At 60.5% G+C, this 26,092-nt stretch overlaps 1 protein-coding gene across 1 annotated transcript; it reads left to right on the top strand.

Moving 5' to 3' along the window:
* Positions 1 to 8,363: 8,363 nt before the first annotated feature.
* On the top strand, positions 8,364 to 24,752 carry IQGAP3 (IQ motif containing GTPase activating protein 3). The gene is made up of 37 exons (XM_088535524.1): positions 8,364 to 8,458; positions 9,553 to 9,709; positions 9,788 to 9,865; positions 10,056 to 10,132; positions 10,323 to 10,390; positions 10,588 to 10,701; positions 11,365 to 11,549; positions 11,797 to 11,878; positions 12,150 to 12,313; positions 12,465 to 12,552; positions 12,653 to 12,816; positions 14,574 to 14,734; positions 14,813 to 14,937; positions 15,014 to 15,177; positions 15,258 to 15,348; positions 15,428 to 15,595; positions 15,695 to 15,837; positions 16,795 to 16,953; positions 17,036 to 17,119; positions 17,334 to 17,405; positions 17,935 to 18,004; positions 18,357 to 18,565; positions 18,826 to 18,978; positions 19,056 to 19,219; positions 19,978 to 20,202; positions 20,284 to 20,424; positions 20,990 to 21,074; positions 21,306 to 21,538; positions 21,984 to 22,116; positions 22,420 to 22,522; positions 22,637 to 22,781; positions 22,995 to 23,082; positions 23,255 to 23,467; positions 23,641 to 23,807; positions 23,970 to 24,071; positions 24,345 to 24,453; positions 24,605 to 24,752. The coding sequence occupies exons 1-37, from the start codon at positions 8,394 to 8,396 to the stop codon at positions 24,716 to 24,718; spliced, it is 4,863 nt and encodes a 1,620-aa protein (XP_088391650.1). The 5' UTR covers positions 8,364 to 8,393; the 3' UTR covers positions 24,719 to 24,752.
* The last annotated feature ends 1,340 nt before the right edge of the window (positions 24,753 to 26,092 follow it).

Raw genomic sequence — 26,092 nt, 5'->3', positions numbered from 1 at the left:
GGGGAGTTGCACAGGAGCTGGCTCGTTGCACGAGGGCATTGCACAAGATTTGGGGAGTTGCACGAGGGCTGATTCTTTGCACGAGGGCATTGCACGAGAGCCGTCTCATTGCATGAGGGCATTGCACAAGCTTTGGGGAGTTGCACAAGGGCTGGCTTGTTGCACGAGGGCATTGCACAAGGGCTGGGATGTTGCACGAGGGCTGGCCCATTGCACGAGGGAATTGCACGGAGTTTGAAGAGTTGCATGAGGCTTGAGGAGTTGCATGAGGGCCGACTCTTTGCACGAGGGCATTGCACGAGGGTGGGGAGTTGCATGAGGGCATTGCACAAGATTTGGGGAGTTGCACGAGGTTTGGGGAGTTGCACGAGGGCATTGCACAAGATTTGGGGAGTTGCACGAGGGCATTGCACAAGGGCTGGCCTGTTGCATGAGGGCGGGCCTGTTGCACGAGAGCATTGCATGAGGTTTGAAGAGTTGCACAAGGTTTGGGGAGTTGCACGAGGGCCGGCTTGTTGCACGAGGGCTGGCCCATTGCACGAGGGCATTGCAGGAGGTTTGGGGAGTTGCACGAGGGCTGGCCCATTGCACGAGGGCTGGGATGTTGCACGAGGGCATTGCAGGAGGTTTGAAGAGTTGCACGAGGTTTGGGGAGTTGCACGAGGGCCAACTCTTTGCATGAGGGCATTGCACGAGGGCTGGCCCATTGCACAAGGGCTGGCCCGCTGCACGAGGGCATTGCACGAGGTTTGGGGAGTTGCACAAGGGCCGTCTCGTTGCACGAGGGCATTGCACGAGGGCTGGCCCGTTGCACGAGGGCTGGCCCGTTGCACGAGGGCCGTCTCGTTGCACGAGGGCTGGCCCGTTGCACGAGGGCCGTCTCGTTGCACGCGGGCTGCCCCGTTGCAGGGCCCCGCTGCATTCCCGCTGCCCGCAGCGCTGCGCAGCCCTGCAGCGACCCGCTCCTCGGCGCTGCGGGGCCGCCCGGCACCACGAGGCCGCGGGCACCGTGTCCCGGTACCGGCGCACGGGCCGGGGGCTCCCGAGGCGCCCGGTGCCCCCGGCCCCAGCACGGAGCTGCTGGACGTCCACGTGAGCGCGGGGACACGGGGACACGGGGGACGGGATGGACACGCCGCCGTCCCCACGTGCTCTTCCAGCAGGACAATCCCGGGATCACCTGGCAGCTCTTCCTGGCCACGGATGGCCCGGACGGAGCCCCCACGCACCTGGGTGAGGGTCCCGCACTGGGAGGACACCGCGATGTCCCCATGCACCCCACGACACCGCGATGTCACCCCAGGACACCCCCGTGTCACCCCGTGACACTCCTGCGTCACCTCGGGACATGGCACCCCCGGAGCCACCCCGGGGCCCCTGATGAACCCCGGTGCCTCCAGACACCTCCATTTATTTTGTATTAAAGATGGTTTTGCCTCCTGACAGCACCTTGCTGCCCCTTATAGCCCCTTATAGCCCCATATAGCCCCATACTGCCCTTTATAGTCCCATATAGCTTCATATAGCCCCATACTGCCCCTTATAGCCCCATATAGCCCCTTATAGCCCCGTATAGCCCCATACTGCCCTTTATAGCCCCATATAGCCCCATATAGCCCCATACTGCCCCTTATAGCCCCATATAGTCCCTTACTGCCCCATATAGCCCCATACTGCCCTTTATAGCCCCATATAGCCCCATATAGCCCCATACTGCCCCTTATAGCCCCATATTGCCCCATATAGTCCCATACTGCCCTTTATAGCCCCAGATAGCCCCTTATAGCCCCATATAGCCCCATATAGCCCCATACTGCCCCATATAGCCCCATACTGCCCTTTATAGCCCCAGATAGCCCCTTATAGCCCCATATAGCCCCATATAGCCCCATACTGCCCCATATAGCCCCATACTGCCCTTTATAGCCCCATACTGCCCTTTATAGCCCCATATGGCCCCATACAGCCCATTATAGCCCCATATAGCCCCATAAGCCCTGTTTGGAGTTAGGCTTGGTTAGCAAGAGATACCAGGGACACCAGGGAGGGCTTCTGTAAATCCAGCAGCACCAAGAGGAAGATGAGGGAAAAATGCGGGGCCACTGAATGGGGAGGGTGTCCTGGTGACAGAGGAGCTGGAAACCTCCATCCCGGGAAAGGGGATGGAGCAGCTCGTCCTGGAGACTGTCTCTAGGCATGGGAAGGAAAAGAGGGTGATCTGGGATAGCCAGCATGGATCCACCAAGGGGAAGTCGTGTTTGGCAAACCTCCTAGGATGGGATGGATGATGGGAAAGCCATGGATGTCGTCTACCTTGACTTGAGCAAGACTTTGACACCGTCTCCCATAGCATCCGCATGGAGAAGCTCCAGGTGGGATAGATGAGCAGACAGGGAGGTGGATGGAGAACCGGCCGGATGCAGAGCCCAGAGGGTGGTGACAAACGGGACTGGGTCTAGTTGGGGGCCTGTGGCCAGCGGTGTCCTCCAGGGATGGGAACGGCGTCCAGCGCGGCCAACCTGTTCATAGAATCATGGAATCATGGAATGCTGAAGGTTGGAAGGGAGCTCTAGGGATCATCCAGTGCAGCCCCCTGCACACGCAGGGTCACCTAGAGCACGTGGCACAGGGCTGCGGCCAAGCGGGTTTGAAGATCTCCAGAGAAGGAGACTCCACAACCTCTCTGGGCAGCCTGTTCCAGGGCTCTGGCACCCTCACTGGGAAGGGATTTTTCCTGAAGTTCCTGGGGAACTTAAATTCATCAATGACTTGAATGAGGGGACAGAGAAGACCCTTAGGGAGACTGGGGACGACACCAAACCGGGTGGACCGGCCAACGCTCCATGTTGCCATCCAGGGGGACCTTTGGTCATGGAGCACCCGGGATCTTCGGGAGCGGCTCCGCCCCTCCGTGGCTCCGCCCTGCCATTAGGCTCCGCCCACTCGTTCCACTCCCCTCCCCCGGGGCCCTGGCCCTGCCCCTACCCGTGTCACGAGCGGCGCCCGTCCTCAGCCGGACCCCATCAGGAATGGGAGGGTGTCAGGGAAGGGTCCCAGCATAGGGATGCTAATGAGATGCAAACTCCATGGTAATGAGGCCCCGCCTTGCTGCTCAGACAACACCAGTGTCAGCTTGGGGACGGGTCCAACAGCTCCTTGGAGTTCAGAGCTGTGTAGCAGCCTGGGAGTGGTGAGATGCTAATGAGATGCAAATTTATGGTAATGGGGCCCCGCCTGGCTCCTCAGAACTCCGTTCTTAGCTGTGTTTTCTGCCTGGCCAAGCGGTGAGGGACAAAACGGATCCACGTGGAGAGGCAGGGAGAGCAGGGGCAGAGCTGTGCGTTCCTGCCGTAAAACTGACCAAATTTTATTTATTTATTTATAAAAGCAAGTTGCTGTTGAGGGGCCTTGCGGGAAAAGGGCCGTCCTGTGTCGCTGCCGGTCCTTGCTGGGGTTGTCCTCTCCCTTGGGACAAAGGGGATGATGGTGCCACCCACGACTGACTGACTGCCACCCTGTCCGTGCCCGTGTCCCTGTCCCTGTCCATGTCCCTGGGGCTCCCGGGTTGCTGCAGGTGGGTCCCTGTCCGTGTCCCTGTCTGTGTCCGTGTCCCTGTCTGTGTCCGTGTCCATGTCCATGTCGCTGTCCCTGGGGCTCCGGGTTGCTGCAGGTGTGTCCCTGTCCATGTCCCTGTCTGTGTCCGTGTCCCTGTTCGTGTCCCTGTCCGTGTCCGTGTCCCTGTCCCTGGGGCTCCCAGGTTGCTGCAGGTGGGTCCCTGTCCGTGTCCCTGTCCCTGTCCTTGTCCCTGTCCCTGGGGCTCCCGGGTTGCTGCAGGTGGGTCCCTGTCCATGTCCCTGTCCGTGTCCCTGTCCCTGTCCGTGTCCTTGTCCGTGTCCCTGTCCCTGGGGCTCCCAAGGAGCTGCAGGGGGCTCTTCTGCCCCGGCCACCCCAGCTGTCCCCAATGGGGCTTGTGGCCCTTCTCCTGTCCCGCCTGGTGACGGGACCCGGGGCCGGAATGAGCGGCAGGTGGCACCGGGGACACACGGGGGTGGGTGGCACTGGGGACACACGGGGGTGGGTGGCACTGGGGACACACGGGGGTGGCAGCGGGCGGGCGCATCCTGCAGCCGGGATGGGAGCTGCGGGAAGCTCCCATGGGGCCGCTCCATGATCCGGGTGCTGGTGCCCGTGCCGGGGATCCCGGCCATGCCGGGACGGACGGGGCAGCTCCCCTGGATTCACCTGCTCCCAATTTTGTGTTGTTTGCTTTGCACGGGAAATCCATGCTTCTCTTTGCTCACATGCTGGGAGCCAGGGCCCGAAGAGCAGCCCCGAATCCAGGTTTATGGATGAGCCTGGCTCTGCCTGTGTAGAAGCCCCCAGAGCTCCCCCGTGGGGCTGCTTATCCTAACCTGCACGTAGGATCATGAAACTGCAGCTTTTGGAGGCTCCCGTGCATTTGAACTTGAAGGGAACATTCCCATCCGAAGCCAGGGCTCTGGCCAAGTCCCGGCCCTGAGGATAGGGAAAGCAGGACGTAGCAGGTGTTACTGCTCACAAGGAAACGCAGGTTTTGCTGATTTGGCTCTATAAAAGCTGGGCCCTCCTGCTGCAGTGTTGGAGATCTCTCTTCTAACTGGATGCAACATGTAAGACCTCCCAGTTGCCAGGAAGGTTCCCCAAATCCTCGCTGCAACAGGGGCTCCCCAGTGACTCTGGATGATGCTAATGTATTTATGTAATTGCTGATGTATCTTTTTCTTAATTGCTATCCTCTTGCTTGTATAGCATGATTAAATGCTTTACCTTGCTTATTTGGTCCATTTTTCAAACCCAGTGCATTGTAAGGTTATTGTGGCTTTGCTCTGTCTCACTTGGGTCCCCTTGTGCTCTGGAGCGAGTCCCATTCCGTGCGGTTCTGGCTTTGCTGATGGCACCTTGTTCTGTCCTGATGAAAGGGACAGGCTGTTGTCCATGGCCAGACACCTTTCTGCCTGATTGCGTGTGTGTATCCTGTTGTTTTTGTGTTGTGGGGTGTTGCCAGGCTCCTCCTTGGTGATTTGCTCTTCCTTTGCTTTTTCAGGTACCCGTTGGGCCATTTCCAGTCACAGATGGGGATTTGAGGTGAGGTAAGATTAAGTATAATAGTGTCAGTAGTTCCTTGTACTTGTCATCCCTGCCCAGCAGAAATGTCACCTGGTAATTTTGTTTGTTCTGGGTGTTGCGGGTGCCCATGGGACCCCAACACCACCGTGTGCGTATGGCAAAGTACAGGCGAGTGGAGCAACAACCGTACTCTGGGGAGGGTATTTTTGTAGTTGAGATTAGACCTGTTCATCACAGGGATGACTGTTCCTGCTCTGGTTCAGCAGGTGATGGGAACAAATGGGATGTCCCAAACAAGCTTGGAGCGGATGCGTCCACCAAATAAGAGGGACTGCTGAAGTCCTGTTGTCACCTTGTGCACTGCCAAAGCTGAGTGCGGGTGTAGCAGGTGTTGGGGTGTCTTAAATGTGCACGTGTGTGTGTGTGAGCTGGTTGTCAACCATTTAGTGGGTTGTCTTCCCTGCATTGTTGCAGCATCAAATACTTCTTGAAGGCCTTTTCCCCATTGCTGATGGGCACTGGAGGGAGTTGGATTTTTGACCCGTGCTTGTGCCAAGCATCCGGGCCACACTGGGATGATGTGGGATTTTTCCAGTCCTTGAAGCACCAAAAGTTCCCCAGGAACTTAAGGAAAAATCCCTTCCCAGTGAGGGTGCCAGAGCCCTGGAACAGGCTGCCCAGAGAGGTTGTGGAGTCTCCTTCTCTGGAGATCTTCAAACCCGCTTGGCCGCAGCCCTGTGCCACGTGCTCTAGGTGACCCTGCGTGTGCAGGGGGCTGCACTGGATGATCCCTAGAGCTCCCTTCCAACCTCAACCATTCCATGATTCTATGATTCTCAGTATCCTATGTGCAGTAATAGTTCTTTTTTGCATAAGGCTTTCCTCTGTGTCCCCTGTTTGCATGCACGGCTGTCCATGTGGGGCTGGAGCTGCCTTGCCCATGGGAATTGGTTGTAATAGTGGCTAGAGACTGGCACCATGGCCCAGAGCAGTGGTCAGTCAGCCTGTGTGTAATCCACTTGATTGATTTGGGGGGAATCAGGTGTTGGTGGGATTGGCAGGAAGGTTCTCGTTTGCTTTTTAGGTGCAGTGTTTCCAGGGTTCCCAAAAGAGGATGAATAGGAAAGGGTGCTGGGTGCTGCCCTAAAAAGATGATGAGCTTGAGGGTTGTTGGAAGGACAGTGTTGTGGTCTGTGAGCTTATCATGGAATCATGGAATGGTTGAGGTTGGAAGGGAGCTCTAGGGATCATCCAGTGCAGCCCCCTGCACACGCAGGGTCACCTAGAGCACGTGGCACAGGGCTGCGGCCAAGCGGGTTTGAAGATCTCCAGAGAAGGAGACTCCACAACCTCTCTGGGCAGCCTGTTCCAGGGCTCTGGCACCCTCGAGTCACCTTCTTGGTGACTTTTGTGTCCATAGGTGCCAAGTAACATGGTGAGCAGGTCGCCCACATTGCAGAGCATTGGTCCACGAGGGAAAGCAGAGCCTCGCTTATGGGTGCTGTCCTCCCCGTCCTGTCCTTGTCCACTCGTGTTCTGCTCTTATGGGTGCTCTGGCAGGAATTCTGGCTGTGGAGCACGGGCTGGTGCTCCGGATGGCCTAGCAGAGGAGGTGAAGGTGTTGTAGTGGGGCTGTTGTTGCAGATAGGGTGTTTGTTGTCATCTCCTCAAGGTGTACCCTCCACTCATCGTCTGCAGACTGTGCTGGGGGTTGTTGAGAGAAGCTGCATGGGCAGAAGGACCCTGAGCGGGTGTGTGTGGGTGTGTTGGGTGTAGGTGTCCTGTTCTTCGTGTGTCGTGGGGTGTTGCCGGGCTCCCTCTTGGTAATTTGCTTTTGCTCTGCCTGTTCAGGTGCCGTGGGGACCTTTTGTCCTCCCAGCTGAGGATTTGAGGTGAGGCAGCGTGCCCGGATAGAACGGGTGTCACCAGATCTGCCCGATGGATGAGTCACTTTATTTGTGTGTGTTCCAGGTGTCATCACCGCCCTGATACCGGAGTGAGGATGCGACACCGTGCAGGTGAGCGGGATGACAGCAATGCTTTGGGGCACGGTGTTTTTGTGGATGCTATGTCACTCCTGTTACAAGGGTGACCACTTGTGCTTGCTTTGGCAGGTGACAGAGGTGAAGGGGGTGTCCAAAATAAGATGGAAGGAGACGCGTCTGCAGTTGAGGACAACTCCCGAAGCCCTGCGGTGATCCGGAGCCCCTGAAAGCTACGTGAAGGGGTAGAGGGTGTTGGGCTGTCTCGGGTCCGTGTGTGCATGTGATGCCAGGGGTTTGGCATCCCTCGGGATGGGGGGCCACCTGGAGGCTTGTATGGCCCCCCCGGCTCCATGAGCACCCCTATCCGGGACCCCTAAAATCCTGGTGCTCCCCACATCCCAGTGACCCCTATCCCAGTGCCCCCCACACCCTGGTGCCCTTCTTGCCGGTACGTCCTATCCCGGTGACCCCCCTTCCCAGTGCCGCTGTTCCCGGGACCCCGAATTCCGGTGCCATCCCCCCTCCTCCTCGGCCTGGTGCCGCTGTTCCCAGTGCCCCCTATCCCGGTGCATCCCCCTTCCCGGTGCCGCTGTTCCCGGTACCCCCTATCCCGGTGCCCCCTTCCCGGTGCCGCTGTTCCCGGTACTCCCTATCCCGGTGCATCCCCCTTCTCGGTGCCGCTGTTCCCGGTACCCCCTATCCCGGTACCCTCTCACCCCTCTTCCCGGTGCTGCCATTCCCGGTGCCCCTCTTGCCGGTACCCCCTATCCTGATGCATCCCCCTTCCCTGTGCCGCTGTTCCCGGTACCCCCTCTTCCGGTGCCAGCCGCCGTTCCCGGTACCCCCTATCCCGGTGCCGCCGTTCCCGGTACCCCCTATCCCGGTGCCGCCGTTCCCGGTGCCCCCCATCCCCGTGCCCCGTATCCCGGTGCCCTCATCCCGATCCCGGCCGGACTACAGCTCCCAGGCGGCCCCGCGCGGCTCCACGTGGCCGCGGGCGGCGGCGGCGGCGGGAGATTCAAATCCCGGGCGGAGCCTCCGCGCCCGCAGCCATGGAGGGACCGGGACCGGGACCCGCACCGGGACCAGGAGCGACATCGGGACCGGGACCCGCACCGGGACCAGGAGCGACATCGGGACTGGGACCCGCACCGGGCCCCGCGCGCCGTGAGTGCCCGCGCGGCTCGGGTCAGCGTCCAACAAGCCGGATAATATTCCCCAATAATAATAAAAATAATAATAATAATTCTCCTCTTGCCCGTTTCGGCTCGCGGTGCAGCCGAGCGCCCCACGGCCGACGAGATGGACGAGCGGCGGCGGCAGCAGGTCGCCTACCAGTACCTGTGTCACCTGGAGGAGGCCAAGCGGTGAGCGGCGACTTCCCGGCGGGAACGGGGGCGGGAATGACGAGGGACGGGATGGGGAAGGGGCTCTGCGGTGGAGAAGGCTCCGTGCGGGATGCGGGCGCCGGGGGGTCCCCTCCGTGTCCCTCTGCAGCTAGATATGGGATGGGGGTGCTGGAGCTCCCCTCCATGTTGCCCTGCAGTGGGATGGGGGTGCCAGGGGCTCCCCTCCGTGTCCCCCTGCAGCTGGATGTGGGATGGGGATGCTGAGGACTCCCCTCCATGTCCCTCCACCGCTGGATGCGGGATGGGGATGCCGGGGGCTCCCCTCCATGTCCCCCCACAACGGGATGTGGGATGGGGGTGTTGAGGACTCCCCTCCATGTTCCCCCGTGGCTGGATGTGGGATGGGGGTGCTGGAGCTCCCCTCCGTGTCACCCTGCAGCAGGATGGGGATGCCGAGGACTCCCCACTGTGTCCCCCTGCAGCTGGATATGGGATGGGGTGCTGGAGCTCCCCTCCGTGTCACCCTGTGGCCAGATGGGGATGCTGAGGGTCCCCCGCCATGTCCCCCTGCGGCCGGGTGTGCGATGGGGATGCCGGGGGTCCTCCCCGTCCCCCTACAGCTGGATGCAGGATGGGGGTGCCGGGGGCTCCCCTCCATGTCCCCTCGCAGCTGGATGTGCAATGGGGGTGTTGAGGACTCCCCTCCGTGTCCCCCTGCACTTGGATATGGGATGGGGGTGCAGAGGCCCCCCTGCCCTGTGTCCCCCTGCAGCTGGATGCGGGATGGGGATGCCGAGGGTCCCCCTCCGTGTCCCACTGTGGCCAAGTGTGCGATGGGGATGCTGGGGTCCTCCCCGTCCCCTCGCAGCTGGATGCAGGATGGGGGTTCCGAGGGTCCCCCTCCGTGTCCCCCCGCGGCCGCGTGTGCGATAGGGATGCCAAGGGTCCCCCTCCGTGTCCTACTGTGGCCTGGTGTGCAATGGGGATGCCAGGGGTCCTCCCCGTCCCCCCGCAGCTGGATGCAGGATGGGGGTTCCGAGGGTCCCCCTCCGTGTCCCCCCGCGGCCGGGTGTGCGATGGGGATGCCGAGGGTCCTCCCCGTCCCCGCGCAGCTGGATGGAGAGCTGCCTGCGCGAGGAGCTGGACCCGCCGACGGAGCTGGAGGAGACCCTGCGCAACGGCGTCGTCCTCGCCAAGCTGGGCCACTGCTTCGCGCCGGAGCTCGTGCCCCTCGGCAAGATCTACGACCGCGAGCAGCTGCGCTACAAGGTACCCGGCCCCCACCGGGACCCCCGGCAGGGGACAGGACGAGCCGGAGCCCAAACGGTGCCGTTCGCTCCCGTCTAGGCGAGCGGGCTCCACTTTCGGCACACGGATAACATCAACCGCTGGCGCGATGCCATGAGCCACGTGGGGCTCCCTTCGGTAACGTGTTCCCCGCGGCTCCTCCGGGCTGGCTTTGCTGGGAAACCTTCCTGGTGGGGTCTTGCTGCGTGACCAGAGGTGGGACGTGCCCGGGGGACATGCCAAGGACTTCCCCTTGTCGCGGTTCCCTGCCCAGTGTGGCCCCCCATGGACCACCTGGGTTCAGGTGTGACCCCTGTGTCCTCGGCAGATCTTCCATCCGGAGACCACCGATGTCTACGACAAGAAGAACATGCCCCGGGTTGTCTACTGCATCCATGCGCTCAGGTGGGTGTCCACAAGTGTCCCCTGTCCTGCTCCCGGGGCCAAAGGGGTTGTCTGGGCTCGTGTCTGTGGTGTCAAGAAGTCTATGGGGCTGCAGAGCTCTCTCCATGCCCAAGGCCACCAAGTGTCCCCAGCGCTGTAGTGGGAAGCGTGTGACAGAGCGGTCACTGCGCGTGTCCCCTTCACCTTTCAGCTTGTACCTGTTTAAGTTGGGCTTGGCACCGCAGATCCAGGACTTGTACGGGAAAGTGGACTTCACAGGTAGGAACCCGCGAGGGGAAAGCTGGACCAGGGCTGGTGAAATCCGTGCCACATCCTCGGATCCCTTCATGGGAAAGGGTGCCGAGAGTGAAGATTTCAACGAGCCTTGGTCACACTGGCCCCACTGTGGGTGTCTCCTCCACCCTCGGTGGAGGAGCTGGGGGCTCCTCATGACTCTGGTGTCATCTCCGCTGCAGAGGAGGAGATCAACAACACGAAGCGGGAGCTGGAGAAGCACGGTCTGCAGCTGCCCTCCTTCAGCAAGATCGGCGGCCTCCTGGCCAACGAGCTCTCGGTGGACGAGGCAGCGGGTGAGCAGGAGCCACGGGGTGAGCGGGGACCTGCATCCGCCCATAGCAGCGTCGCTGTTGGGATTCCTGTGCCAGAATCATAGGATCATGGAATGCTGAAGGTTGGAAGGGAGATCTAGGGATCATCCAGTGCAGCCCCCTGCACACGCAGGGTCACCTAGAGCACGTGGCACAGGGCTGCGGCCAAGCGGGTTTGAAGATCTCCAGAGAAGGAGACTCCACAACCTCTCTGGGCAGCCTGTTCCAGGGCTCTGGCACCCTCACTGGGAAGGGATTTTTCCTTAAGTTCCTGTGGAACTTTTGGTGCTCCCGTTTGGGGCCATTACCCCTAGTCCTGTCAGTGAATGGGGCCAGCAAGTCCAAGCAAACCTGGTGGTGCTTTGGAGGTGCCCCCAACATCTCCTAAATGCAGCTTGGACACCTTGCTGCCCTCCTGCAGACTGGCTCGGGGCTGGTGTGGTTGAGGGGTTGAATTGGGTTGCATTTAGGTGTTAGCTGAACTTGCCCTGGAGCAATCGAGCCTGCCCAGGCACTGGAGCCTTCCCTTGGACAAGGGACATCCCCCATGGCCATGGGGTGGTTTGTCCCCATCAACGGGATGGAGACCCCGTTGCCGTCCTCGGCGCTCGCTCGGGCTCCTGCAAAGCTCCTTCCCGTCCCCAGTGCACGCGGCCGTGCTGGCCATTAACGAAGCGCTGGAGAAGGGGGTGGCGGAGCTGACCATGGAGGCGCTCCGCAACCCCAGCGCCGCGTTGCTGGAGCTGCGGGACGCCGCCGCGGCCGCCTACCACGAGCTGCTCCTGCGGGCCAAGATGGAGAAGGCCACCAACGCCAGGAACAGGGTGAGCGTGGCCCAGGGGGGTCAGGAGAAGGAGCGGTGCTTCCATCTGGAGGGATTCATGGTCACGGGGTGGCCTTTTCCATGACTAATGAAGTCTAGACTTTGTGTTCCTTAAAAGATAAGGGAAGGTGGTGGAGGAAACGGTTCTTAGCTGCAGGGCCTGGGGATGGTTGACAGGACGGATGTCTCCAGGGGGTGACAACCCGCAGCAAGTGGGATGCAGAAAGCTCATGGTGTGGGGAATCCACCTGCAGGAGACAATCCTGGATGGGGAGGACATCTATGACCGGTGTCTGACGCAGGCTGAGATACAAGGGAACATCAACAAGGTGAACGGTGAGCAAAGCTGCAGCTCTTCCTCGGGGGGTGAGAGGGGTCTTCAGGGTACAGAACATCAGGCAAATCTGGCCTGATTCTGGCAATTCCAGACTGGAAGGAAGAGCCTAGCTGGGATGTTGATGAAGCAGAAAGGAGATGCCTCCTCAGGCCTGGCAGCAGCAGTGCTGACTGGGTGTTTCCAAGGAGAAACTGAAGTTCTTGGCGTGTGGCCTTGTGGTTCAGGTTTCTTATCCCATGCGGTGTTTCACCTCTCCGACCTCTCCCCTAGTCCAAGGGGCCCTGGAGCGAGTGGACGATGCCCTGGAGAACGAGGATGCCTGGGAGTTGTACCAGGCGCTGCAGGACCCCGTCCTGGCCCTGCGCTGTCTGCAGCGGGATCAACGGGACCGCTATTTGGAGCAGCTCAGCATGGATCGGGAGCAGAAGGCACAGGTAGGAGCCTGGCGGATGGTGGCACCTGTGCCAGGGTGGCACCTGGCATGGCTTTACCGTGGTGTCCCAGCTGGAGAAGGCTCCGTGCCCAAGCAGGGCTGCTCTGTGGGCTTTGAGCAGTGGCCAAAGGGGGACTTGGTGTCCCCTGTAGGAGCTGGGCTCCGTGGACCTGCTGGAGCAGGAGGAGCTGCAGGCCGGGATCCTGGCGGCAAACAAGGAGGCGGAGGAGGAACGAGCCAGTGAGTGACCAGGGGGACGGTGCCACCATCCGTGGCGGTGCCACCATCCATGGCGGTGCCACCACGGCTGTCCCATGCCCACCGGCTCTGCTCTGCCCAGCGCTGCAGGCCGTGAGCCGGATCAACGCGGCCGTGCGCCGGGGGGTGCCGGCCCAAACGCTGGCGGCGCTGGCGGCCCCCGCGGCGCAGCTGCCCCCCGTGCACCCGCTCGCCGCCCCGTTGTACCAGCACGAGCTCGCCCTGCTGCAGCGCCAGCACCCGCAGGTGGGAGCGGCCCCGTGGGCACGGGGACACGGGGAGCGGGTGGCACGGGGACACGGGGAGGGGGTGGCATGGGAACACTGGGAGCGGGTGGCACGGGGCTACTCAGCATGTGGGGACAGGGGGAGCGGGTGGCATAGGGACATGGGGAGCAAGTGGCACGGGAACATGGGGAGCGGGTGGCACGGGGCTGCTCAGCATGTGGGGACACGGGGAGTGGGCAGCATGGAGACATGGGGAGCGGGTGGCACGGGGCCTCTCAGCATATGGGGACACGGGGAGCGTGTGACACGGGAACACGGGGAACGGGTGGCACAGGGCCACTCAGCATGTGGGGACACGGGGAGTGGGTGGCACGGGGCTGCTCTGCGTGCGGGGACACGGGGAGCGGGTGGCACGGGAACACGGGGAACGAGTGGCACGGGGACACGGGGAGCGAGTGGCACAGGGCCGCTCAGCATGTGGGGACACGGGGAGTGGGCAGCATGGGGACATGCGGAGCGGGTGGCACGGGGCTGCTCTGTGCCTGGGGACACAGGGAGCGGGTGGCACGGGGCCGCTCAGCACATGGGGGCATAGGGACATGGGGAGTGGGTGGCCCGGGGTGCTCAGTGCATGGGGACATGCAGAGCGGGTGGCACGGGGCCGCTCAGCACATGGGGGCATAGGGACACGGGGAGTGGGTGGCCCGGGGTGCTCAGCGCATGGGGACATGCAGAGCGGGTGGCACGGGGCTGCTCAGCACGTGGGGACACAGGGAGCGGGTGGCACAGGGACACGGGGAGCGGGTGGCATGGGGCCACTCTACGCGCGGGGACACGGGGAGAGGGCAGCATGGGGACATGGGGAGCGGGTGGCATGGGGCCACTCTACGCGCGGGGACACGGGGAGAGGGCAGCATGGGGACATGCGGAGCGGGTGGCACGGGGCTGCTCTGTGCCTGGGGACACGGGGAGGGGATGGCACAAGGCCGCTCAGCCCATGGGGGCATAGGGACACGGGGAGCGGGTGGCACGGGGCTGCTCAGCATGTGGGGGCACAGGGAGTGGGCAGCATGGGGACATGGGGAGCAGGTGGCACGGGGTGCTCAGCGCATGGGGACATGCAGAGCGGGTGGCACAGGGCCGCTCAGCATGTGGGGACATGGCGAAGTGGGCGGCATGGGGACACGGGGAGTGGGTGGCATGGGGCTGCTCAGCACCCAGGGACACGGGGACTGGGTGGCGCGGGGACACGGGGAGCGGGCCGCACAGGGCCACTCAGCATGTGGGGACACGGGGAGTGGGCGGCATGGGGACACGGGGAGCGGGTGGCACGGGGCTGCTCAGCACATGGGGACATGCAGAGCGGGTGGCACGGGGCCGCTTTGCATGTGCGGACATGGCGAGTGGGCGGCATGGGGACATGGGGAGCGGGTGGCATGGGGCCGCTCCGCACCCGGGGACACGGGGAACGGGTGGCACAGGGATATGCGGAGTGGATGGCACGGGGCCACTCTGCGCGCGGGTGGCATGGGGACATGCGGAGAGGGTGGCACGGGGCTGCTCAGCACGTGGGGACGTGGGGAGTGGGTGGCGCAGGGACACGGGGACTGGGTGGCATGGGGCTGCTCTGTGCCCGGGGCACGGGGAGCGGGGGGGCACGGGGATGCAGGGACACAGGGAGCAGGGGGCATGGGGCCGCTCAGCACGTGGGGAGCGGGTGGCACTGGGACACGGGGAGCATGCGGCGCGGGGCCGCTCAGCACCCGCTCCGCGCAGGCCGAGCTGGCGCACGAGGAGCTCTTCGTGGCCGTGGAGATGCTGTCGGCGGTGGCCCTGGTTAACCGAGCGCTGGAGGCCGGGGACCCTGACGGGCTCTGGAGCAGCCTGGCCAGCCCTGCCCTGGCCCTCTCGGACGTGCAGGACGCCAACGCGCAGCGGTGAGCGGCGTCCCAACGGCCGAGCGAGCCCGGGGTCCCAATTTCCCCGCTCCAAACGCTCCGGTCGCTCCCCTGCAGGTATTTCCATGACTTAGCGCAGCTGAAAGCCCAAGCGAGGAAGGCGGGGGACGAGTTCCTGAGCTGGAACGACATCCAGGCCACCGTGAGCGGCACCAACGCGTCCGTGCGGAGGGAGAACGGCCGTGAGTGTCGCGGCGGAGCTCGGGGCGCAGCGCACGGGCCCGCGGGTGCCGATGCCACCGCCTGTCCCCCGTGCAGAAGTCCTCGCCGTGGAGCTCATCAACGAGGCGCTGCTGCGGGACGACCCCGAGAAGACCCTGGCGGCCCTGCTGGTGCCATCGGCCGGCCTGGCCGGTGTCACCCCTGTCACCGCGGGGCGTTACCATCGTGTCCTGCGCCGCGCGCGGCAGCGGAAGGTGCAGGTAGGTGCCGGGCTCCACCGGAGCGATGCACTTGGTGCTATCCTGGCACTCACCGGACCATCCATCCTCTCCATACCCAGGAGACAGGGGACACCAGGGCTGCCCTGTGGTGGGACGAGATCCAGCGCGGCGTCCACGAGGCCAACGAGGACTCGGCGGCCACCAGGAGGAGTAAGGACGGGGCCCCTATGGGGCAGGGGGACCCCGGGGACACGGCCGCGCGTCACCGAGCGCCGCCGTGTCCCCGCAGTGGCCCTGGGCGTCGCGGCCATCAACCAGGCCATCAAGGAGGGCAAGGCGGCGCAGACGGCGCGCGTGCTGCTCAACCCGGCCGTGGGGCTGCGTGGGCTGCTCCCCGCCTGCGCCCAGGGCTACCAGCAGCAGCTCTTGGCCCTCGCCGCCACCAAGGTCCCTGCAGGTAAAAGCAATGGGGGGGACATTAAATCCAGCGCCGCTGTCCCATGTGGTGGCAACTCGATGTGAGTGGCTTCCCTGTGCTGTTTTTCCCGGCTCGCAGGGAGCGGGAAGCCCTGCTGGGTCCGACACGAGCTGGCCGATGGCACCGAGTATTTCCTGAGCCTGGAGACCCTGGAGGGCACCTGGGAACGGCCCCGGCAGGGCGGCCTCTGCACCACGCACCTGAGCCGCGAGGAGATCCAGGTAGGGCCACGGTGACAGGACAGGGATGGGACAGTGCTGTGGGCATGGAGGTGACATCTAGGGGTACCAGGGATACGCTGACACTGCAGGCACCGAGGTGACATGGGGCGATGAGAGGGCCGTGCTGTGGGCACTCAGGTGATGTGGGGCGGGCACCAGGGCCATGGGGACACACAAGCACTGAGGTGACATGGGGCAATAAGAGAGGGCCGTGCTGCGGGCATTGAGGTGACATCTAGGGGCACTAGGGACATGGTGACACTGCAGGTACTGAGGTGACACTGCATGATAAGAGAGGGCCGTGCTGTGGGCACTGAGGTGACATGGGGCGGGCACCAGGGCCGTGGTGACATGCAGGCATGGAGGTGACTTGTGGCGGGCACCAGGGACACGGTGACACTGCAGGCATGGAGGTGACATGGGGCAATGAGAGAGGGCTGGGCTGTGGGCACGGAGGTGACACCTAGGGGACCAGGGACATGGTGACATGCAGGCACAGAGATGAGAGAGCATGGGGCAATGAGAGGGCCATGCTGTGGGCACTGAGGTGACATCTAGGGGGACCAGGGACATGGTGGCACTGCAGGCACAGAGGGGACATGGGCACTGAGGTTACTTGGGGCAGGCACTAGGGACATGGTGACATGCAGGCACTGAGGTGACACGGGGCGATGAGAGAGGGCCGGGCTGTGGGCACAGAGGTGACATCTAGGGGGACTAGGGACACGGTGACATGCAGGCACCGAGGTGACGCGGGGCGATAAGAGAGGGCCGTGCTGTGGGCACTGATGTGCCATGTGGCAGGCACCAGAGCCACAGTGCCTGCATGTCACCGTGGCCCTGGTGCCCGCCCCGTGTCACCTCGGTGCCTGCAGTGTCACTGAGGTGACATCTAGGGGCACCAGGGCCACGGTGCCATGCAGGCCTGGAGGTGACACGTGCCATCGCCCCTCTCAGAGCGTCGTCACCCGCGTCACAGCCGCCCACGACCGGGAGCGCCTGTGGGCGGCCAGCGCCGTCCTCGTCACGCGGCTGCAGGCGCGAGCCAGGGGCTTCCTGGCGCGCCGGGCGCTCGCCGTCCTGCGCCAGCAGGGCCCGGCGGCCACCAAAATCCAGGTGACACAGGACGAGCCGCACGCGTGTGCAGCCTGCTCGGTGTCCCCCTGGGTGCCCCATCACTCATCCCTCTTGTCCCCAGGCGTTCTGGCGGGGCCGGCGGCAGCGCCGGCGGTACCTGGCGCGGTTGTCCTACCTGCGAGCCCACGCCGACGCGGCGGTCAAGGTGAGAAACTCACTCCTTGGATCCTATTTTATTTATTAGCCCCCTTGAGCTCGATTTGTCCCGCTGTAGCATGGATCGTCCCGGTGAAACCAGTCCGAGCGCTGCAAAACGGCCTTTGGGATCGCGCGGTCTTCACCGAGGACGGACAAAAGCTGGGATTAGGTGCGGAATATCTCACCGCAGGGCTCCCTGAACTGCTCCATCTCTCCCCCAGATCCAGGCATGCGTGAGGATGTGGCAGGCCCGCAAGAAGTACCAGGAGAGGCTGCGCTATTTCAGGAGGAATGTGAGTGTGGGGAATGCAAGGAACCCCCGAAAACAGCCCTGGGAGCTGCCGGCGGGGACGTGGAGGGGAAAGGAACCAAAATGTAGCCAAACTGCTGCTCCCAAGTGCTTGCCGTGGGCAGCAGGAGAGGGAAAAGGTGATGGATGCATCCTAGTGCTGGCCTGGTGGGAAGGGAAAGGGGTCTTGTGCCTGGTAAGCCAAATTCTTGGGTTCTATAAATGGTGGGCAGAGAAAAATGCTCTAATTCCCTGAAAACCCCCAGGGTCAGAGCGATGCTTGTTGGAGGGGAGGGAAAGGTGGAAGTGTCACCTGCAGGAAGCAAAGCTGCTCCCTGGCATCGCTGCAGGCTCCTTGGAGGCAAAACCCGAAATCCCTCCTGAGTTCTGGATATCCCTCTATGGACAAGGAGCTTCCCAGAGTTGGGAAAAGCCCTTGGCTGACTCTCTGGCACTCCCAGTTTGCTTGCAGGGATGCCACGGGGAGCCTTTTCTCCTCTTTTCCCTTCTCACCCCCTTGTTTGTCTTGGCAGATTAAAGCTGTAATTAAAATCCAGGCTTTTGTGAGAGCCAGCAAGGCCCGCGGGGATTACAGGGTGCTGGGTAAGTGCCTGCTCGTCTCTGCTCCGAAGTGGTTGTAATTAATTGGGATGGGGATGTTCCTTCGTTAGCTCGAGCTGGCATCACGGGTCTGTGTGGCAAACGTGAGTATCAGGGGCTCAGTGTGATCTGAGCATCTCCAGGGCTGTCCATGCTGCTCCCATGTTCCCAAAGGCTTTCCAGGGATGAGATGATGGAGAGCCTGGTGTACTCCCATCCTGTACCCTTGGCATGGGACATCCCTGCACTGGAAGCATGCTTTTTTTGGGAGGAAAAAGGAATGCTTTATGATATAGTGGGAGCATGAGGGCTCATGTGGGGTGAGCGCTTGAAGGGCTGATGTTCCTCCTTGCAGTCCACACCAGGAACCCACCTCTGAGCACCGTCCGGCGCTTCATCCACTTGCTGGAGCGGAGCCAGCACGACTTCTGGGAAGAGTCGGAGCTGCTGCGGCTGCGGGAGGAGCTGGTGAAGAGGATCCGCGCCAGCCGGCAGCTCGAGAGCGACCTGGACCTCATGGACATCAAGATTGGGCTGCTGGTGAAGAACAGGATCACGCTGCAGGTTGGGGAGTGCCAGCAGCTTGAGAAGAACCTTGGCCACCAAGTTGGGTCTGCTCTGGTGCCCTGGATGTTAAATTATTGCCCACGTGGCATCATCACCTTGGTGTTACAGCTAAAACTTCCTTCTGCTTTGCTTTTAAAGTCCCTTAGATTCATATCTTCTAGGTGCCTTTAGCTCTCTCCCCAGAAGCTCGACTGAAATCTGGAGCTTGCTTTCAGCTCCCAGTGCTTCTGCTCAATCCTTGCCTGGGGCCTTTCCAGGAGGTGGTTTCCCACTGCAAGAAGCTGACCAAGAAGAACAAGGAGCAGCTCTCGGAGATGATGGCCATAGACAAGCAGAAAGGGCTCAAATCGCTCAGCAAGGAGAAGCGGCAGAAGCTGGAGACCTACCAGCACCTCTTCTACCTGCTGCAGGTGAGGGCACCAGGGCCCTGGGACACCCCTGGTACTGCAGCACATGGGTGCTATGGTCACACTCCTCATCCCTGCAGACCCAGCCTGGCTACCTGGCCCGGCTCATCTTCCAGATGCCCCAGAACAAGTCAACCAAGTTCATGGAGTCGGTCATCTTCACGCTGTACAACTACGCGTCCAACCCGCGGGAGGCCTACCTGCTGCTCCAGCTCTTCAAAGCTGCCCTGCAGGAGGAGATCCGGTGGGTGGCAAAAGGTTTGGGAGAGATCTGGGAAAAGGCTAGGAACTTCAGCTTGGGTACAGTGCTTGGGTACAGCTTGGTGCGTTAAGGAGAGCGTCTGCAGCAGGTCCAGGGAGGGGATCCTGCCCCTCTGCTCAGCCCTGCTGAGGCCACATCTGCAGGATTGTGTCCAGTTCTGGGCTCCACAGGACAAGAGGGATGTGGAGCTGCTGGAGAGAGGCCAGCGCAGGGCTCCGAGGATGAGGAGGGGCCTGGAACATCTGCCCTGTGAGGAGAGGCTGAGGGAGCTGGGCCTGTTCAGCTGGAGAAGAGAAGGCTGAGAGGGGACCTGAGCAGTGTCTAGAAGTACCTCAAGGGAGGCCGTGAGGAGGATGGGGCGGCCTCTTTGCACTGGTGGCCACCGACACAACTAGAGGAAACGGCCCCAAACGGAAGCACCAAAAGTTCCACAGGAACTTCAGGAAAAATTCCTTCCCAGTGAGGGTGCCAGAGCCCTGGAACAGGCTGCCCAGAGAGGTTGTGGAGTCTCCTTCTCTGGAGATCTTCAAACCCGCTTGGCCGCAGCCCTGTGCCACGTGCTCTAGGTGACCCTGCGTGTGCAGGGGGCTGCACTGGATGATCCCTAGAGGTCCCTTCCAACCTTAACCATTCCATGATTCTATGATACAGTTATTCCCTCCGGCTGTGGGCTCTTTGCTTATAGCTCTACTGAGGTCCGTTTATGTGGTAGTTCATCTTCATCCTGTCGTGCTCTCCAGGTCCAAAGTGGACCACATCCACGACATCCTGACAGGGAACCCCACGGTGATCCGGCTGGTGGTCAGCTTCTATCGCAACGCCCGTGGGCAGAACAGCCTGCGGCAGATCCTGGGTGCTGCCGTGCAGGAGGTCCTGCAGGACAAGGCCCTCAGCATCCGCACCGACCCTGTGGACATCTACAAAGCCTGGATCAACCAGACGGAGTCGCAGAGCGGTCAGAAAAGGTGGGACCTCAGGGAAGGATGCTTTGCTTGGAGGCAAACTGGTGGCATCACGGTGACGGGAGCCTTGTCTTCCACCTGCAGCCAGCTCCCATACGAGGTCAGCCCTGAGCAGGCCCTGAGCTACCCCGAGGTCCAGAGGCGACTGGATATCTCCATCCGCAGCCTCCTGGTGATGACGGACAAGTTCGTCTCTGCCATCACCTCTTCGGTGGATAAAATCCCGTACGTATCTCAGTGGTTTGCAACCCCTTTCTCTACTAGGTTTCCAGCCTGAAGGTAACTCCAGTGAGGCCCTAGAAAGGGAGCTTGGGCAATGAGGTCATCCGTGACCCTTAGCTGCTTTAGGACAGAGCTTTCGTGGTGGAGCAAGGGGAAAATCAAGGATCAACAGGAATTGCTGTGTTTGCCCTCCGTGTGCTCTGGCTGGCTTGCACTTCACCCTCCAAACTGGAGTATCTGAGTGCCTTGCTGCTTGTCAGGGTGTCTGTGGGGAAGAACCTGAGCTCTGAGGGCTTCTTGGAGGATGGAGGCTTCCTGCAGGGGTGTCTAAATGGGTAGTGAAGGGACAGGAGAGGGGATGGAGAGATCAGGGGTTGTGCAGCCCCCAAGCACTTGGCCGTGTTTATGGATCCTCCACTGCCCGGAGGTGCTGGGACATCCCAGACCACCAAGCTCAGCATCAATGCTCTTGTGTAAGGCTGAGATGGAGCATCTAGCTGGAGATCAGGCAGGGTGGCCAAGCCTGGTCCTGCCCCACACGCTGAGCGAGCTCTCTTGTCCTCCTCAGCTATGGCATGCGCTATGTGGCCAAGATCCTGAAGACTTCTTTGGCTGAGAAATTCCCTGATGCTTCGGAGGAGGAGATCTCCAAGGTGCTGGGGACCTGTCCTACCTGCTGGGGGTCAGGCCACACATATGTACAGCGGTCTAAGGTCTTGCTCAAGGCCATATTCATAGAGTGGTTTTAACTTCTCTCCTGACTTGAAGCTGCCTTCAAGTTGAAACATCTTCCTTAAGCCACTGAGGAAATGCCAGCTCTGAAAACAGTTTTCACCCTAAGTCACCAGCCCTAACATGACACCCTCTCCTGTCCCTCGCCCTAGATCGTTGGTAACCTGCTCTATTATCGCTTCATGAACCCCGCGGTGGTGGCTCCGGACGGCTTCAACATCGTGGACATCTCGGCCGGGGTGGCCCTGCACCCCGACCAACGGCGCAACCTGGGCTCCATCGCCAAGGTGCTGCAGCACGCGGCCGCCTGCAAGGCCTTCGACGGGGAGAGCGCCCACCTGCGCGTGGTGAACCGCTACCTGGAGGACACCCACGAGAGGTTCAGGTGGGTGCCCGGACAGCACCGGCTCCTCTGTGGGACCTCCCTGTCTTTGAGGGGTGCATGGTGTTGAATGTCCAGACACAGACTCACACAATGGTTGAGGTTGGATCTAGAGATCATCTCGTCCAACCCCCCTGCTCAAGCAAGGACACGTGGAGCACGTGGCACAGGGTCCATCCAGGTGGTTTTGGAAGATCTCCGGAGAAGGAGACTCCACAACCGCCCTGGGCAGCCTGTTCCAGGGCTGTCACCCTCACAGTGAAGAAGTTCTTCCTCACATGGAGATGGAACTGCCTCTGTTTCAATCTATACCCATTACCCCACCTCATCTATCTAGGGGCAAGCAGAAGATTGTGATCCTAGAAATAGGGGGATGTGCTATGGAGGAAAGGAGGGATCTGGCTAAAGCTGGAGACTTTGGGGCTCACTGAGAGGTTCCTCCTTCCAGGGAGTTCATTTCTGCTGCCTGCTGTGTCCCGGAGCCAGAAGAACGGTTTAACATGGATGAGTACTCGGAGATGGTGGCAGTGGCCAAGCCAGTCATCTACATCACAGTGGGGGAGCTCATTAACACGCACAAGGTAGGGGATGAGATTCCTCCATGGGACGAGCAAGTCCCATGCAAAACTGCCCGACCTCAGCACGATGCTCATGGTCATGGGGAGCTCTTGGGCCCTTTGGTACTTGATCATGTCCTCTGTTCTTACACAAGCAAATGATGCAGATTCTGCAGGTTCTCTGCTGTTTGTCCTCTCCTGAACCTCTTAGCTTTGCTTGCAAATGCCAAGGCAGCCATGTCGTTCCTTACTGCCCCAGCCTTTATCCCGAACTCTATTTCTTTGCATCTCCCTGTGCCCTTGACTCTTCACCTTTGGGTTACCCAGCTCCTCCTAGAGCACCAGGACTCCATTGCCCCGCTTCCTGGGGACCCCCTGCATGAACTTCTGGAGGATCTCGATGAGGTTCCAACTGTCCAGGTCCTCGTTGGTGCGTACAGGCCTCCTGTGAGCTCCGAGAGCCAGAGCAGCGGGACGTGCCCGTGCTATAACTCGGGGTGCACTGTGACCACCTTGTCTCCAGTAAATCCCTCGTTCCTTGCAGGGGAAGGCGCTCCCAACCCAGCGGACGTCACCGCGGAGCACGCGCTCTCCCAGCTCGCCAAGGCTGAGATCTCCCTCACCCTGGCAAACAAGCTCGTGGTGGAGGCCAGCAGTGAGGAGACCGACGTGAAGAGCTTGCTGCTGAGGTGAGGACGTGTTTCTGGGTGCTGGGGACGTGTTTCTGGGTGCAAGGGGTTGGGGATGGCTGTTGGATATGGTCCCCACTTTCAGGGGAGTGCGATGGTGGATGAAGCTAGGTCAGATGTGGAAAAAAAAAAGCAAGAAATGGCCATAACTTGCTAAACTTGTGGAAGGTGTGGTCTGAAACGGGGCACCCGACTCCTCTTTCTCATGTCTAGCACCAAGCAAATGCTGGTGGATGTGATCCAGTCCCAGGCAGGAGATTCCCTCTTGGAGATCCTGCAGACACCAGCATCGGAGGACGAGGTGGGAGAAGTGCCTGCTGAGACACAGGCCAAAAAGCCCTTTTTCAAGGGAAAAGGCAAATGTGCCACAGGCAGAAGGCTGGCTTGATCCTGCCTTGTCCCCATGCCCCCATGGTGGCTGTCTCCAGCAGTGCTCCTGTGAAATGTCCCCCCACCCTGTCTCATATCTCCAGGAGGCTTCCCATTCCCGCCTCATGCACAGGCGGTTGCTGAGGGATGCCCAGACCCCCGAGAAGCTGCAACGCAACCGGTCGCTGGCTGGGAACAGCCGGCTCTCCATGGAGGAGAAGAAGCGGAAGGTCATCCGAAACCTGCGGCGCTTGGAGAGCCTGGGCCTCGTGGACTCCCTTGATGGGTACCAAGGGCTCATTAACGAGATGGCCAAGGTGAGCTACGTGTAGAGGAGCAAGTGGCTGCTTGGGCATGGGTTGGAGCCTGCTGTAGGTCTTAGGCACAAGCCTTGGTGTTGTCTCAATCTGGAGTCCAAACCCACCTGGTGTCCTGCTCCTGGACCTTCTTGGAGGCTCCAGGTAGGTGGCGATGGCTTTATTTTCTCCAGGACATCCGCAACCAGCGGCGTTATCGGCAGCACCGCAAAGGGGAGCTCCTGAAGCTGAGACAGACCCTCCAAGGGCTCGACTCCAAGATGTTGTTTTACGAAGAGCAGATTGACTATTACAACCAGTACATCAAGACCTGCCTGGACAACCTGGCAGCCAGCAACAAGTAGGTTTGCTTTGCACCCCCAAAATCCTCAATGATTGCTTTGCACCCCCCAAAGCCCTCAATGAACCCAAACAACCCACCAGGGGTTGTGAATATTTGATGCACATGGGGTTAGAGGAGTCCTCCTTGGTGATGACAAGTGTGTGGTCCCATCTCCTGCAGGAGCAGTGGGAAGAACAAGAAGCTGCAGCCGTTGCACTACACAGCAGCCCAGCTGTTTGAGAAGGGGGTGCTGCTGGAGATCGAGGACTTGCCGCTCGGCCAGTACGTGGATGGGGACATGAGCTATTGCAGCCCGGGTTTGGCAGTGGGTAGAGCAAAACCACCTGGAGAGGGTCCCTGCAGCCCTATTGCACCCTAGGGACAGGGTGAGATGTTTGAGGTGCTGCCACGGCAGGGCTGGGATTTAGAGGTGGCTTTTGGAGTTGTCCATCTGGATTTATCCGTAAGGATGGGGCTGTTTGATGGCTCCAGATGGAATGGCAACGGGCCCAGCATTGCCAGCTGGGTTGAACGAGCCCCCGCCGTTCCCTCTAGGTTCAGGAACGTGATTTTTGACATCATCCCCTGCGAGGAATCGGGCAAGTTCCAGGTGAAAGCCAAGTTCATGGGCATTGACATGGAGAAGTTCCAGCTTCACTACCAGGTGGGTGACCCCTCGCTGTGTGGTGGCTCTCAATGTAGCCATGGGAATGGTGTTTGAGGGAGGTCCAAGCTCATCCTCCAGGGATGCGGGAAGCGGATAAGGATGTTGATGGGTGCTGAGGTTGGGCCAGGCTCTGATCTCTCTCCTCCAGGACCTGCTGCAGCTGCAGTATGAGGGTGTCGCTGTCATGAAGATGTTTGACAAGGCCAAAGTCAACGTCAACCTGCTCATTTTCCTCCTCAACAAAAAGTTCTTCAAGAAGTAACTGGAGCAAGGGGCAGGTGGGAGGAGAGGGAAGGCTGTTGGGCATCCCAGGATGGGAGATGGATGAGAACTGCCGAAGGGAACCCTCAGGGAGAGCATCCTGGGACCGAATGGTCCCTCTGCAGCAGGGAGAGCTGCCTCAATGGGTCTCCGGACCCGTCATGCTCAAGCTCTTGCAGCCCAAGGCATCTCCTTGGGAAGAGCATCCTGTTTTTCCTGAATGGAGCCCATTTCTTCCTTCCCCACCACATTCCAGCCCCGAAAGCAAGAGCTTGCTGAACCAAAATTAGACATGAGCTTCTGGGCAAGCTGCTTTGGCTCCAATTTCTGCTCAAAGCTTGAACCAAAGCCTGGCCAACCCCAAAGAACATTGGGTGCCCTCAGCAAAGCAGCTGGGAGCATCTTCTTTCCAGCTTGGTGCTGGAGCAAAGCGGTACCCGAGTATTTAAGAGGAGACCGTCTCCCTCCAGAAGGGCAGACAAAGCTGCTGCATCTTTCATGGCACACGTAACTGATTTTAAAGCTCTAAATTGTGCATATTTGGGCCGTTTAGTGCCTATGTCACTAACAGCTGGCTGCTTAAGGACACTAAGGATTGCTGGATACTCGGTAAAGGTTTTCTAATAATTCCCTGCTAGTTAAAGATGGGGAAATATCAGGATTGGTTAGGAGGGGGAGTGAGAATGCGGGAATGGGCTCTGGTCACCGCTTCCGAATACCCTTTGGGCTGTTCCCCGGGAAATTAAGGTGCAATAGGAGAAACTAGTTATTTTTAGTTTTCAATTGTGTTTCTCTGCATGCTGTGGCTGCTTTCTCCAGCTGGACCAATGGCATCCCTGGTTCCCTCTGGGGCTGTTCGGAGCCGGCCACTGCCCCACATTGGCACCTCGCTGCTTTTTTGGGGAACAAACCTCGGTTTTGGTAAATGTGAAGGGCAAGGAGTCGCAATCAAGGTCACGGTGCAATGCTCCATGCAAAAGGCAGAGGGAGAAACGGGCTCCCCATGAGCAGGGAAGAGCCGGGTGCTCCGGCCTTGGCCGTGGAGGTGTCTGCTCCCTTCTCCCTTGATTTATTAGTGTTTAATCAGGTTTTAATGACAGAGCTGCTTTTGGAGCAGCAGGGCAGGGAGCTGGCATGCACTTTTTTCCCTCCAGCCAGTCTTGTCTTTGGAAGGTCTGTGTGTCTGTGCGTTTTTAATGTATTTTTCCTTTGTCACGTGAATGCTGTATATGGCACTTCTGTCCCCACCACGCATGCGCCGCGTCCCAGCTGCCAGAGCTGGCTTGGTTTATTCTAAATAAAATATATATAAGAAAACACTTCGGGTGCTCGTCTTGCTTTAAGCCAAGCTCTGCTCTTGACCCATCCCTGGTTT

This window comes from Tinamus guttatus, unplaced genomic scaffold (assembly GCF_059628265.1).
Source record: "Tinamus guttatus ecotype Peru unplaced genomic scaffold, ASM5962826v1 Tinamus_guttatus_pri_ptg000629l, whole genome shotgun sequence".
Classification (NCBI taxonomy): domain Eukaryota; kingdom Metazoa; phylum Chordata; class Aves; order Tinamiformes; family Tinamidae; genus Tinamus; species Tinamus guttatus.
Note: the sequence above shows the minus strand (reverse complement) of the source record. Positions and strands in the feature narration are given on the sequence as shown.